General features: G+C 62.6%; 1 protein-coding gene across 2 annotated transcripts; it reads left to right on the forward strand.

The window, feature by feature from the left end:
- The first annotated feature begins 1,010 nt into the window (after positions 1 to 1,010).
- Positions 1,011 to 11,932, forward strand: KLHL30 (kelch like family member 30). Of its 2 annotated transcripts, none has more exons than XM_079135159.1 (8): positions 1,011 to 1,132; positions 2,934 to 3,775; positions 4,790 to 4,925; positions 6,592 to 6,678; positions 7,207 to 7,362; positions 8,357 to 8,545; positions 9,351 to 9,496; positions 10,760 to 11,932. In XM_079135159.1, the coding sequence occupies exons 2-8, from the start codon at positions 3,002 to 3,004 to the stop codon at positions 11,009 to 11,011; spliced, it is 1,740 nt and encodes a 579-aa protein (XP_078991285.1). In that variant the 5' UTR covers positions 1,011 to 1,132; positions 2,934 to 3,001; the 3' UTR covers positions 11,012 to 11,932. The 2 variants fall into 2 exon arrangements, with proteins under 2 accessions (XP_078991285.1, XP_078991286.1); XM_079135160.1 differs by having other exon boundaries at positions 1,017 to 1,132; positions 2,965 to 3,775.
- The last annotated feature ends 2,489 nt before the right edge of the window (positions 11,933 to 14,421 follow it).

Raw genomic sequence — 14,421 nt, forward strand, 5'->3', positions numbered from 1 at the left:
CACGTGTGTCCCGACACCCGCTGCCTTGAGCACTTGTCTAGCTCTGCTAGGAGGCTGTTGCCTGGGCCGCCTGGGCCCCTCTGGGTTATGAGACAGTCTCTGACTCTTGCACTGCCCACACTCCAGAGATGGTCACTCAGTACGGCCCAGGAAGATGAAGGAGGAAGCACTGACAGGCGCCCCTCCACTGGCCAGCCCGGGCTCAGGGCCAAGGCTTCTCTCTGGTGCGTGGAAGCCCCTGGCTGGTAGGCGTGGTGCTGAGCACTGGCACGAGAGATGTCCAGGGACCCCCCAGCCCCCAGGCTCCACCTCCTGGGTCTCGTTCAGGTCCAGATGTGAGGGGCTCCCTGTGACCACTGTATGTTTAGATGACCTCCACCCCGTGTCCTGGCCATCTTTGGCACTCGGAATGAAGGGAGAGACCAGGAAGCCCAAGGCCAAGGCCAGCACAGCAAGGCCTGGCCTCCTCTGCCCCTGCCCCTGCTTGGTGGGGCCCGGGGAGCCTTCTCAATGCCCTGTTGCCCTCTTTGCCACCAAAACCTCCCCACTGCCACCGCGGACCCCAATCTTTGGAAGACCTGGCTGATTAAGCCCTGCTTGTGTGAGGAGAGATGTCACCAGTCAGCAGAGGAATCCCCAGGAGGACCCGTCACGTGAACGGAAGCTTCACCGGTCAGGCACTCAGCGTCCAGCCAGGAGCTGAGGCTCCCCGTGTGGCCTGGTCCCCGGCACAGGCTCCCACTGTCCCATCTTACAGATGAGGAAACCAGTGGAGGGGCGTCCCCATGCCTCAAGGCAGACCAAAGGCCCTGGAGAGGCGAAAGTTCCTGGTTGTCCTGGAGGCTCCTGCTGCCCATCCTGCCCGGGGTACCCAGAGGCCTCGGTCTTTGATGTGACATGGGCAGTTTGGGCTTTCACAGCTGACATCTATGACAGGCTGTCACCTCCCCTCTTCCCTCCACCAGCCGACCCCCCCCCCCTTGCAGACAGAGGCTAAAAATACCCCCTTGTCCCCACGTGGCCACCCAGCCCAGCCCAGCCCAGCCCAGGAGGCCTCCATGCCCCTCTGCGGCTAGGCAGCCCCGTCCTCAGCTCCGTGTCTTCAGCAACGCAGGCCAGGACTGGCCGAAAGGTAGGGCCAGGGCTCTGAGCAGGGCAGACGACAAAGGAGGGGCCAGGCAGTGGGCAGCAGAGGGTGGGGGGTGGTCATGCTCGGTGTCCTGTTGGCCCAGGGATCACAGAACTGAGAGCTTGGGACAGAGGCCCCTCTGCAAGCCGAGTGGTTCCTCAGGGTGGACTGGGGACCAGCAAACTGGCTTCCTCGGCGTTCTAGCCGGACGGGTGGGTGGGTGGGGAGGCCGGACGCCTGGGACAGCACCCAGGAGAAGGGCCATGCTGGGTTAAGGCCTCAGCTGCCTGCCTGCTCACCCTCCCTTCCTGGGCAGGCGCTGGATGAGGCTCTGAGGCCCCTGGGACCCCTCCCCACGATGGAATGGCAGCAGCAGGTGCCAGCAAGCACCCCGAGGTGCCTGGGTACTCTGGGATTCCCGTCTGGCTGCCACTGTGCCGCCATCATGCCACCATCGTAGCAGCTGGCCAAAGGGAAGGCAGCAATGACCGGAATGCCAAGCCTGGGGCAGTGGCCCAGGAGAGCCCCCTCACTTACCCTCAGCTAATCTCTTGTGCCTGCCAGGCCAGAGCAGGATGAGGGGGTCAGGCAGGTTGGAAGGCCAACCTGGCTGCTGGCTCTGGCCTCCTCAGCTGTTCTGTCCCAGCAGAAGCCCAGGCTGTCCCGGAAGGCCTGAGTGGGCTCCTCAGGTGCATTCTGCTCAATAGGAAGGAGGCGGGAACCCACAGGTCGGGGAGGGGACAGCCCTCCAGCCCCTGCCCCAAATCCCTTGCTCAGGCCTTGAGGTTGGACATTTCTCTATATGGGCCTTTCTCATTTTCATTCAGCTCTGATTTCATCTCATTCATTTTATTTCTAGAGCATTCTGTACCATTGTCTGGCCCTGTGGGCTGCACAAGGCACCCCCTGGATGGTGGGACACCCCCTACCATGCAGGTCTCTGTCTTTGGGGTGACTGGGGACCAACCTGTTGTACAGACTCTTGCCTTGGGATGTTTCTCTGAGGGCAAACACCAGAAACCCATAAATAAGCGTGTGCAAAATTCAGCGTGCCCGGAAGTGGGACTTCTTCCTGAAGCTGCGGTGTTTTTAGTAGCCCAAGCTCAGCTATAGCCCCAAACTGGCTCTGAGGTCCAGGACCAGCTCCCCCCCATTTCTGTGTGACCCTGGGCAAGTGAGTCAGGCCCTCTGTGCTTCAGTGTCCCCAGTTGTACCGTGACAGCTTTCCACCTGCAGGACGGTGGGGCCTGGGGACCCCGTGGGGTGGGTGCCCTTGGCAAGGACGGTGACTCCAGGTCCTGCCACCTGGCAGACGGGTGAAGGGACCAGAGAGGGTGAGGCCAGCCAGGGTCGCCCAGCCAAGGCACAGAAGCAGGGCGGTCAGGAGGCGGAAACCTGGACACGCCCCCACCAGTTGATCAGCATGTGGATCTGGGCAGAGGGCGAGGATGAGGGTCAGCCTTTGGGGAGTATGGGTGACACAGGATCCTGTACCCCAGAGTTACGGAGGAGGCCCAGAGCTTGGGCTCTCTCAGGGGCCTGTCCCTCCCCATGGGCCTGGCCGTGGGTAGGACTGGCCCCTAGGTCTCACCTCCCTCCCTGTGAAATGGGAGCAGTACTTGTCCCCTCACAAGGCTGCAGTCTGGGTCAAGGGAGGTGGTGGACGGTGGCCCTCAGGTCAGCAAGGCTCGGCCAGTGCTCACGGGGGCGGGGAAGGCTGACGCACTGTCAGTGAGATGGCGGTCCCCAGAGGGGAGAAACTGGCCCCAACTGATCCTGTTCTCTACCCTGCCTGAGAGCTCAGGCGGGCTCCAGGTGCTTCTTCACGGTGACAGGGTGGGCTGCAGAGGGTCCCTGCCTGGTTCTTTCATCATGGTGCGGAATGTGGATGACCTGGACTTCCAGCTGCCCTCGCATGCCCAGGACATGCTGGATGGCTTGCAGCGGCTGCGCTCTCTGCCCAAGCTGGCCGACGTCACCCTGCTGGTGGGTGGCCAGGAGCTACCTTGCCACCGCAGCCTCCTGGCGCTGAGCAGCCCCTACTTCCACGCCATGTTTGCTGGTGACTTTGCCGAGAGCTTCTCTGCACGTGTCGAGCTCCAGGACATGGAGCCGGCCGTGGTGGGACAGCTGCTGGACTTTGTGTACACGGGTCGGCTGACCATCACACAGACCAACGTGGAGGCCCTGACGCGCACGGCCTCCCGCCTCCACTTCCCTGCTGTGCAGAAGGTCTGTGGCCGCTACCTCCAACAGCAGCTGGACGCTACCAACTGCCTGGGAATCTGCGAGTTTGGGGAGCAACAGGGGCTGCTGGGGGTGGCCGCCAAGGCCTGGGCCTTCCTGCGGGAGAACTTTGAGGCCGTGGCCCAGGAGGACGAGTTTCTGCAGCTGCCCCGGGAACGGCTGGCTACTTGTCTGGCCAGCGACCTGCTGCAGGTGCAGCCAGAGCAGAGCCGGCTTGAGGCCCTGCTGCGCTGGGTTCGCCACGACACCCAGGCCCGGGCTGCCCTCCTGCCCGAGCTGCTCAGCTTGGTGCGCCTAGATGCTGTGCCCAGGCCCTGCGTGCAGCAACTCCTGGCCACGGAGCCGCTGATCCAGGATTCAGAGGCCTGCCAGGAGGCACTGTCCCAGGACCACCATGGGGTGAGTGAGGACCCACAGCTCCCCCTGCGAAGGAGCAGGGAGTGAGCCCTGGGAGGAAGAGCAAGGAAAGGGCGTCACCAAGGTGCCACCAGCTTTGCTCTGCCCCCTCCTTGGACAGGTCACCTGCGAGGGCATTACTCATCCCTCGAGTACAGATTGTGCCTGAGTGCCACACCCTGTGTCAGGAGAGGGGAACCGAGAAGTGACCCTGTCCTGAAGGAGCCCATGGCTCAGCGGGACGGACCTGGACCAGACCCAAGGCCGAGTGGAAAGGCCAGATGCTTAGGCCAGAGGCTCCCTGGAGGACGTGGCACCCAGCTATGCCCTAGAGGAGGGGAAGGAGCTTGGCAGGAGGAGAGGGGACTGTCCAGGAAGGCAGCCCCACGGTACACAGACAGAGGCCACAGGCAACCTGGTAGCCACCAGCACCTGCACCTGCAGGTGCTGCACAGGCCTCTGTGGATGTCTTTCCTTGGGTGCTGGCAGGAAGCAGGTCCTGATGAGGTGACAGGCCTGATGTGACTGAGACAAGAAGCCCCAGGGTCAGCTGCCAGACAGCCTGCTCTGGGGCTGCCGGGGGAAGATCAGGCTCAGCCTGGTGGCTCCCAGCTGAGGGTGGAGTGTGTAGCGGGCAAAATCTCTGCCCTGTCACCGCCGGACCCTGACCAATCACAGTGGGCATGGCCTCATGCTGGAGTGGCCTGGGGGCTGCCCTGCTGGCCTTTGCAGTAATCCTGGTGGTGGGAGGCTGGACACTGGAGAAGGAATCCTGGCTGCCGTGGACAGTGGCTCCTTACTGAGGACCGTGTCTCTGGGCCAGGGAGCCAGGGTCTGCACCGGGCACAGCGCTGGCCCTCACACACGGTGCATCTGCAGCCACCTCCACCCATGGCCACCACGCAGCGTGCGCACACACACACACACACGTGTGCACCAGCTAAGGCTGGCCAGGTCCACGCGGCCCTGACACAGGGAAATGGTAGCCAGCGCATCTGCCCCTGCTCCTGCCCACAGGTGATGCTGGGCCTCCCGCAGAAGCTAGAGGAGGTGCTGGTGGTGGTGGGCGGGCGGGCACTGGAGGAGGACGAGGAAGGTGGTGAGGAGCCCACTCCTCACTCTGGGAACTTCGCCTTCTACAACGCCAAGGCCCGTGAGTACCTCTCCCCACACCCCTTCTGGTGGCCCCTGTGTCACCTTGCAGGTACACAGGGAACACGACACTTGCCCAAGTCCAGGTGCCGGGAGTGCCTGTCTGGTCTTGCCAGGGGCTGCAAAGGAGCCCAGGCCATAGCCAGGGCGATGGACACATTCAGTCCCCTCTCCCTCCAGCCAGAGCCCCAACTCTGGTCTTTATCAGGTCCTGGGTCAGGGTAAAGGTCCCACTGCCCAGGCAGTGCTGTGTGGGGTGTGGCCTGGTTCACTGCTTCCTATCAGTGCCCCTTCCTGGGCACAGGGACAGCGGCTGGAGGCAGCCTGAGAGCACTCAGTCCCCGGGTTCTGGCTCCAGCCTTAGCAGCTTGCTCTACCTCCCTAAGGGTCCTCGGCCTCCTCTCTGTGCTAGGCATCTGGGCCTTCTCCCAGCCCTCAGGAGGCCAGCCAGGCACCGAGGCCAGGACTGCCGTTTGGGTGCCTGGGAGGAGGTGAGGGCTCGGGGCTCCTGTGTTCCACTTCCTGGGAAAGTGCTGGTGCAGGCTGGCTGGTGTCCTGGGCTGGGGCAGGTGGCCAGCCACCCAAAGGGTGGCAGCGGCTGGTGGGCTGGAGAAAGTCCGAGGCTGGCTATCCAGGTCAGAGGCTGACGAGGGGGAATTTGGGACTGACGTCAGGAGGGAGCAGCTGTCCCTCAGACCTGGCCAGGAGGGCAGCAGGGCAGCGGGGGTGCTGGAAGCCAAGGCCTGCTAACTGTTGGGCAGTCCCCACCCTGGGGTGACACAGGCATGAGTCAGCCAGACTCTACTCACCATGAGGCCTGGAATTCCACATGCCCTGAAACTGTCGTAAACAGTAAGCAGAGCATTCCGGGGTGCCGCCCAGGGCCCTGCCCCGCCCACAGACGCTCCCCTTAACAGGACCTTGACCCCCCATCACGGTCTCGTGTTGATTTTCAAAACATCTCCTCGTCTCTTGCCTCGATGTATCGCAGGCGGCTCCAGGAAGGCAGGTCTGCCGGGCACCTCGCTCTCCCAGCAGTGACACTCCAACACCCCCGCCAGCTGAGCAGTCCCCCATAGCCATCTGTCCTCTCGCGTCCATACCTCCCGAGAGGCAAGATCACCCCTCTTACACACGTGGGAACCAGGCCAGGGCGCGTGCTCACCGCTGGTGCTCAAGAGCTGGTACTCAGACCCGTTCTGCCTCCCATAGGGCCAGGGTCCAATACCCTACACACCCCTGGCTGCCACTGGGGACAAGAGGGGGCTCAGGATGGATGGGTGGGTGGCTGGATGGTGACTGGAGTTCTTATAACCCACTAGTGACACCCACAGACCAGGTCACTTAACCTGTACCCCTCTGACTTAGGGGAGACTGGACCTGGGGCTGAATGGCCACTTGGGTTCAGTGGTTAGGGTGAGAGCCCGGCTGCCTCCTGCTGCATCCCTGGGTGCCACCCCATGTCCAGGCTGGGCGCCAGCCTCTGGGGTGCTGGAGGTGGTGAGGTCAGGATGAGCTGGAGTACCCAGGGCCCTGCTGGGTGTCCTCCCACCTCTGTGGCTAGCTGAGCCCCTTTGCACCGCTTTCCCCACCAGTGAGGGTGGCTTCCTCAGCTGGTGCCTTGGAGGGCCCTGGACAGCCCCCGACCCTCTGCCTCTCTCCCCCAGGGAGGTGGATGGCGCTTCCAGACTTCCCCGACTACCACAAGTGGGGCTTCTCCCTGACGGCACTCAACAACGACGTCTACGTCACAGGTGGGCAGCCTGCAGGCTCCTTCTAGGGCACCCTGCCCAGCCAGTGCCCGGCCTGGCGGTGGCCCCCAGATTTGCTCTCCCCACTCATGGGATTCCTGCCATGCTGGGAGAGCCAGGAGTTTGATCCAGGGGCGCCCCAGGAAGCTGGGCCATTCACCCTTCACTGACTGCCCAGGCCCCTACTGGGCTCCTGTCCCCCGTGTCTCCCCAGAAGGCTGGTGCTGGGGTGGGCCCCTGTCCTTTCAATCTCACGTCTCAGGAGTTGGGGTTCCTCAGGGCATTTGGTTGGTGGAGAAATCCCCTGATGGGGGTTGGGAACCCTGATTTTGTCCCCTTGTTGATGAGGAAGGAGGTGCCACAACTAAAGACCACCCACAGTGCTCCTCCAACCCAGGACCTAGTGGCATGGAAACACATTCGTGATCATGGCTGGCACTGGGGCAGGGGCATTGGACATTGGTAAGCAGCCCCCAGGTGTCCAGGGACCCCGACTAGGGGCACTCATGTAGACAGAACCTCTCCCGGCAGGTGGCTCCCGGGGCACCAAGACAGACACCTGGTCAACCACCCAGGCCTGGTGCTTCCCACTGAAGGAGGCAGCCTGGAAGCCCGTGGCCCCTATGCTGAAGGCCCGCACCAACCACGCCAGCGCCTCTCTCAACGGGGAGATCTACGCCATTGGTGGTGAGACCGCCCTGCCACGCCCTGCAGCCAGCAGGGCGCCCCACAGTCCTGCCCAGGAGCTCGCCCTCTGGGGAGGTCAGGGACACCACAATAGGGCTTCCAGCTGCTGGCTCTCAGAACTCACGGCTGGGTGACCTCAGCAGCCAGCTCCAGTGCTTCTGCTGCTCTTGTGGGCAGAGGAAGCAGGACGAGGAGTCGGGAGGTGGCCAGCAGGAACTGGGGCCTTGATTTGCCAGCAGGGGTGACCATGCCACCCTAGAACCTGGGACTCAGTTTTTAGCTCAGGGTCTGGGAAGCCTCAGAGCAATGAACCGCTGTGGCCACTCTGTCATCGCTGTCAATTCCTCTAAGCCCTCAGCCTGACACAGGGCCAACTTGTCACCCCGGCACCCCAGGGAATGCATCAATTCCACTAGTGTTGAAAAAGGAAATGCAGGTGACCTGGCCCTGAGGCCACCTAATGCCCCCTGCCCCCACTGTACCCTTTTTTCTCAATGGCTGCTATGTCCTAGCCAGAGAGCAGGGAACATACACAGTCCCCAAGCCCAGGGCACCTTGACTCCCAGGGTCACACAGTGGGACACTGTGGCACCCTGGGTGCCATCCAGGCTGGGGCACCAGGAAGGCCGGCGCCACCTCTCGCTCCACATCCAGACTCCCCACCTTTGTCACACCCAGACTCCACTTGGGACTGGGGAGGCAGCTGCCCATAGCTCCAGGGTCTTTCTTCTTACAACCCACCCTCCCAGGACTGGCTGGGGACCCTCCAGGGTCCAGGTGACCATCCATTCCCTGCCGGTTGTTGGTGGCCTGGCCTTGGGCAGGCACCCTCAGCTCTGGGAGCCCCAGCTTCCCGGGCCTGCATGTGTGCAGCTGGCTGCCTCTGGAGGCCAGGCTCTCCCGGGCACCTCTGAAAGCCCCGCCCTGAGTGTGCAACAGCTTCCTCCTGGCTGGCTCCCAGCCTGGCCCCCAGCTGAGATGCACCGCCTCACAGGCACCACCCTGGATGTGGTGGAGGTGGAGAGCTACGATCCCTACACAGACAGCTGGACACCCGTCAGCCCGGCCCTCAAGTACGTCAGCAACTTCTCTGCGGCCGGCTGCCGGGGCCGGCTCTACCTGGTGGGCTCCAGTGCCTGCAAGTACAACGCGCTGGCCCTGCAGTGCTACAACCCCGTCACAGGTGGGCAGGCAGCTGACCCCGTGGCAGCTGGCAGCCCCGGGAGGGATGGGACGCTGGGCCCCTCTGCAAGCCCCCACCCCAGTCCTGGCACAGTCGGGCGAGGGTGGGCCTGTGGGCAGGTGGGGCTGAGAGGAGGAGCAGGTGGCCAGGGGCCTCTCTTGAAGGCCACGGCCCCTTTAGAGGTGGATGGGAGGCGAGCAGGCAGCGAGGGCTGGGCCACCCACCAGGTGCCAGGCCCCTTCAGGCCTGGAGGTAAGCAGCAGGGCTCTCCTGCCCCAGCCCCTCACCTGCTCCTGAAGGCTGCCTGGTTGCTTTGTGTACCTGGACGGGGCCTTGTGGGCAGTGACCCTGAATCTCCTGGACTCAGTGGGCTGTAACTCACTCAGGCTCTGGACTCTTGGATGGGGTTTGGGTCCCAGCTGAGTACTTCCCAGCATGGTGGCCTTTCCGGCCCTGTCTGTGACCCTGTGTCTTCTGGGTGGTGGAGATGAGAGGGCCCATTTCCCAGTGTCAGGATCCAGGTGGTGTGGGGCCTCCTGGGGAGACAGGGCAGTGTGAGGAGGAGGGGCTGGGGACTCAGGGACTATAGGGTGGGTGGGGGTGACCAGGCCAAAGCCCCCTCCTGAGGATGAGAGGCCCCCACAGTTCAGTGGGACTTGGCCTCCCAGGGCACAGGGACAGGGACCACTGGCCCCCTCTGCAAATCTCCAGTCCCGGCACAGTGAGGGTGCTCTGGTCCACGCGGTGAGCCCTGAGGCTCGGAGCAGTGCCTGGCCCCTCTGGTGAAGGTGCCCCTCGCCTGCAGACGTGTGGAGCGTGATCGCCTCTCCCTTCCTGCCCAAGTACCTGTCCTCGCCTCGCTGTGCCGCGCTGCAGGGGTCGCTGTACCTCATCGGTGACAATACCAAGAAGGTCTACGTGTATGACCCCGGGGCCAACCTGTGGCAGAAGGTGGGCGTCCCCGTCTCCCACTGTCCCCTCCCACTGGTGGTCCCTGCAGTACTCCTGGCGGGGCAGGAGTTGGGGGTGCCCACAGAGAGGCCGGCCGGGAAGCAAGACAGGCCTTGGTATCCCCTGGATGCAGCTGACGGGTGAGCCGGTCACCACTGGTGCTCTGTCCCCTGAATGCCATCCTCCTGCAGAGGGGTGGCCGGGCCTCCTCCTCGGGAAGCGTAGGCAGGTTCAGCAGGTGGGTGCTTCTGAGGCAACTCCTTCCCGAGGTTGGCCGAGGGGGAGGGAGCCTCCCTCTGGGGTGGAGGGGCAGGGAGGGGTCCCGAGCTGCCTGCTTCTGGGCTCCCTGATCTCCCAGCACCAACCCACTCTGCCACTTTTCTTTGGCCACTGGGCCCAGCAGAGGGTGGAGGTGGTCATGCAGAGGACAGCCTGGGGCACCAGAGCCCCGATTTTCCCCTCACTGGAGGCCACAATGGGTCTCAGCCCCGAGCTGGACACTGGCCTGCCCACCAGCCTCCAGAGACTGAGGCAGTGGCTTCCTTTCCTGTAGCCTCCCTGGGAGGCTGCAGCCACCAGCCTGGCAGTAGGGGCCTCTGCATTCCTGCTGTCTGCAGCTGTCCCCGGGTGTCAGCACGCTGCTGAACTGAGGCCCCATCATCGTGGTAAAACAGGTGCAGGACAGGCCCTGCCGGGGGCACTTCTTCCTGGGCCTCCTGGACAGGCTGCAGCCAGGCCTCTCCTGCCATGCTGTGGGTCCAGGCTGGGGTCCCACCATTCTGGGTTGGGGACCTACTTTGCGCTCCCTAGGCCTGGTAGCCAGGCCCTTTCCCCGACCCAGGCACTCCCAGAAGCTCTGGAATGCCACATCCTTGCCCCTTGACCCCTCTTGAGCGCACTTCTGAGGCCACGTGCAGGGGTGAGGAGTGTGTGAGGTTCAAGGGTGTCTCGGGGAGGCTCCTCCTGGGTGTCTGTGGGCCGAGCCACACTTGTCCCTCGTGCTCTCCGGGCCAGCCACTTGAAGCAAGGCTCATCCCAGACTCACCGGAGGCAGCTGGGCTCAGGCCTCAGAGTCCCCCAGCCCCTCAGACTCCAGGAAATGCCATCCTCTTGGAAGTCGTGGCAGCTGCCGCCAAAGGGAGTCTGAGGAAGCTCCCAGGGAGCCCCAGGAGGCTGGTGCCCAGTGCTCTGCCATCCTCCCCCGTGGACCCTGGCGAGGGTGCTGCTGGCCACAGGCCTCTGTTGACCATGGACCACCCCCAGGTGCAGTCCCAACACAGCCTACACGAGAACGGAGCACTGGTGCCTCTGGGTGACGCCCTGTACGTGACAGGCGGCCGCTGGCAGGGCATGGGCGGCGACTACCACGTCGAGATGGAGGCCTACGACACCCTTCAGGACGCCTGGACGCGCCACGGGGCCCTGCCCCGCCTCTGGCTCTACCACGGCGCCTCCAGCGTCTTCCTGGACACCTCCAAATGGACACGGCCCTTCGGCCGGGCCCTGGAGCACTAGGTGGGGAGCGGCTGCTGGGGTCCCGGGCAGCTCCTCGTTGCCCTGCTGAACGGCCCCTGGTGCTTTCGCTAGGTCCCTTGGAGATGCCATCCCCGGTGCTCTGGGCCACCAGGGACAGCAGAAGGCACAGCTCAGAGGACACAGCCTTGTGTCCACAGTGCAGGCGGCAAAGGCTGATCTCCAGACACCTGTGCAGTGGGAGGATGGACTCGGTGGGCCTGGGACACTGGACCTCAGAGGAAGGTGCCAGGGGATCCAGGATGCCATTCAGAGCTCAGGGCTCTCCCAGGATCAACTCCTCTGGCCTCCGCCCCCCCTGTGGCCTTGGGGGAGTTGCTCAAGTGAGTTAGGGCCGCATGCGGTCAGCTCCAGGACCCTCCTGTGGACCCACAGCTGTGCGACCACACCTGGCCGCCTGCCACTCTGACCTCAGGCTCTGTTCACCGCACAGGGGTCCACTCCTCCTCCCACCCCCCAGCGGGGGCACTAGGTTTCCAAATCTGCTTCTGGGGACAAAGGAAGCCTGCTCAACCCTTTCTCTTCCCCCTACACCAAGAGGGCAGCGTCCCAGAGGCCCTAGGAGGGAAGGGGTGAGGCGTGAGGCACGGAGGGTCCCAAGGTAGGCAGCAGGAGACGGCGCTGGAGGACAGGATTCCCCTGCTCCTTGGGACGGCTTTCATCAAACAAAGGCTCTTGGAATGAAATTTCCCACAGGGTAGGACTTCTGTGACTCGGGTCTTAGGGGTCTTGCTCCCAGTAGCCTCCTGAGAGAGGAAGCTTGGGGGTATCAATGGCCTCTTGCCAGTGAAGGGGCTACCAGGCTGGCTCAGGCCTGCCCCAGGGTCCCCAAGTATCACTGGGGCCCATGCAGAGCCTGCTCAACCTCCTGCATCTCCTGCATGCTCTCTCTCTCTCTCTCTGTCTCTCTCTCTGTCTCTCTCTCTCTCTCTCTCTCTCTCTCCCCATATATATCTCGTCCTGAGCCAGGCACCATGTTTGTAACCAAGGACATAATAAAGGACTCTCACGAGGTCTGAGCGCACGCCTCCTCTGTCATGGGCTCCATCAGAAGACAGGGCTGCAAGTCAAGGGTCAGATCCCCAGCCTGGCCCTGACCCTACAAGGCCTTAGGTAGCTCCATCTCCCTCTGGGCCAGGGCTTCCTCTCCGGTCCAGCCCATGGTGCCTGGGCTTTTTCCCCGGGCTCTGAGTCCATGTTGCTCCCAGACCTGACTTCTCACTTCTCAGTTATTAGGGAGAACTGCGCTGACCCGGGTCCAGGGAGAGCAGGGCCTCCAAGGAAAAGAGTTGGGGACTGAGGGACTAGGCTGGCTGGTGGACAGGGTGCTAACAGAGCAAGGATTTCTGGAATCCTTGACGTGCTGCATGGAAGTTTCCAGGAACACTTTCTAGGCACTGAGGAAGGACGTCAGTCAAAGGCTGCTTAAAAACAAGGCCTTGAAGAGGGACATTGACTTATTTTGAAGGGAAGTGTAGCTGAAGGGGGTGTGCTAGGCCGATCTCTGCTCCTGCCCAGCGAGCATGGGAATGGGGGCACTTTGGGGTGGGGACACATGCTGTCCAGCACCTGACCCTCAGCCTCAGACCGCACCGGGGCTGACCCACAGAGCTGCCCCCTCAGGGCACCTGCTGCACGTGTGCAGAGGGCCTTGGGGACGGGGGCAGTGCCCTGCGGAGGGAAGTGGCAGAACAGGGGCTTCTCAGTGTCTTGACCCTCCTGCTAGTGGTGCTCGCCGGCCACACCAACCAGAATCCAGAGCGGAAGGAGCGAGGCCATGAGCGGTCCACTGTGACCACGCTGGTGCAGAGTGGTGGGGAAGGTCCAGGGCGCTCTTACATGCTCAGATGCTCATCCACATGGGACAGAGATGGCCACGGGCAGCCCGTGCATCCGCGTCCGTTATTGAAGACCTGAGAAAAACAAAGACGCAGAAGATCTGGGCTAGTGTGGGCTTCTAGAAGGGACATCAAGCACACTCCCTCCCCAGCTGTAGAGCAGGTGCCTGCCAAGGGGGTGCACGGTGTCCCCCTGCAGATGGGGCTGGGGGAGGAGGGACCCTGCCGCAGCCCGCAGGGTGCCCACGGAGCACCGGTAGCCAGGCCCACACAGCAACCCGGGTGCTGCTGCCCCAGGCTGCTGCAGCCACTTCCACTGGGCTTGGTTTCCCAGGGCCTCCCTCGAGTTATCCAGCCTCTTGCATGCACTGGGCAGGCACGGTGGTGGCTGGCCAGGCTGCTGGCACCCTCAGGGAATGAATCAAGTGGACGGGTTGCTGGGAGGGTCTCTGTGGTCGGCTAACCCTCCACTCCCTGGCCGTTAGGAGGAGCAGCATCCATCCGTCACGGACTTAGGAGAGGGGGACACGCCCTGTGCAAGGGCCTGCGTTGCTCTTCTTTGGTCCCAGTTGTGGTTCGGATGTGACGTGTCCCCCAAAAGCTCATGAGTGAGACAATTTGAGAGCGTTCAGAGGGGAAAGGATTGGGTTCTTTAAATTACAGTCACATTTAAGAATGTGACTCTTCCCAGCTACTTGTGAGGCTGAGCCAGGAGGATCCCAAATTTGAAGTATGCCTGGGCAACTTCTCAAGACCCTGTTTCAAAATAAAAAATAAAAGGGCCGGGAATGTAGCTCAGTGGTAAAGCACCCCTAGTTTCCGTCCCCAATACTGCTTAGATAAATAAATATCAGTCCTTATCAGAATGGCAAACAGGACCAATTCTACCCTCCTGCATGACACTGTGAGCTAAAAACTGATTCTTTAGATTAATCTACTGGAAACATGGAGATGTGGCCCCCAGGTGGCAGGAGCTCTTCCGTGGTTGGCTGCCACAGCCCAGGCCCTTCCAGGATGCACTAGGTTCAACTCCCACCTTGTGTCCCTAACCCCCACAGGAACAGGGGGAAACATTCGTGAACTGAATTCAGTCTCTGAGTCCATCAGAGCTGCTGGATACAGGCTATGGGGGCTGGACCTGGACACCGTGTTGTTTGGTGACTCCATGACCTTGGGCCAAGGTCCTGGCGTCCCAGGATCTGAGCCTGAGTTTCCTCATCCATGTGACGGGACGGGAAGCATTGGTGGCGTCACGCACAGGCCACCCCAGGAGGTAGCAGAGGCCACACAAGTTGACGGCAGGCTCCCACTGTTTTTGGGGTGAAGGGAGTTTTTATTCCCATGATCTCATCGGCAAGGAGCCTTCCTTCGGAGGAAGAGAGGGAAGTGGGAATCACTTGGCCGCATCAAGCTGCTGGGAAGCCAGGCGAGGCCATGACACTAGGGCCCAAGAATGAGGGTTAGATTTCAGCCAGGGTGCAGGCCGGGAGGTCCCTCCTGCTCTGCAGGCCCATCCTGTGGCCACTCATGCAGGACTTCCACCCCAGAGGCCAC

Source organism: Sciurus vulgaris (genome assembly GCF_902686455.1).
Source record: "Sciurus vulgaris genome assembly, chromosome: 3".
Classification (NCBI taxonomy): domain Eukaryota; kingdom Metazoa; phylum Chordata; class Mammalia; order Rodentia; family Sciuridae; genus Sciurus; species Sciurus vulgaris.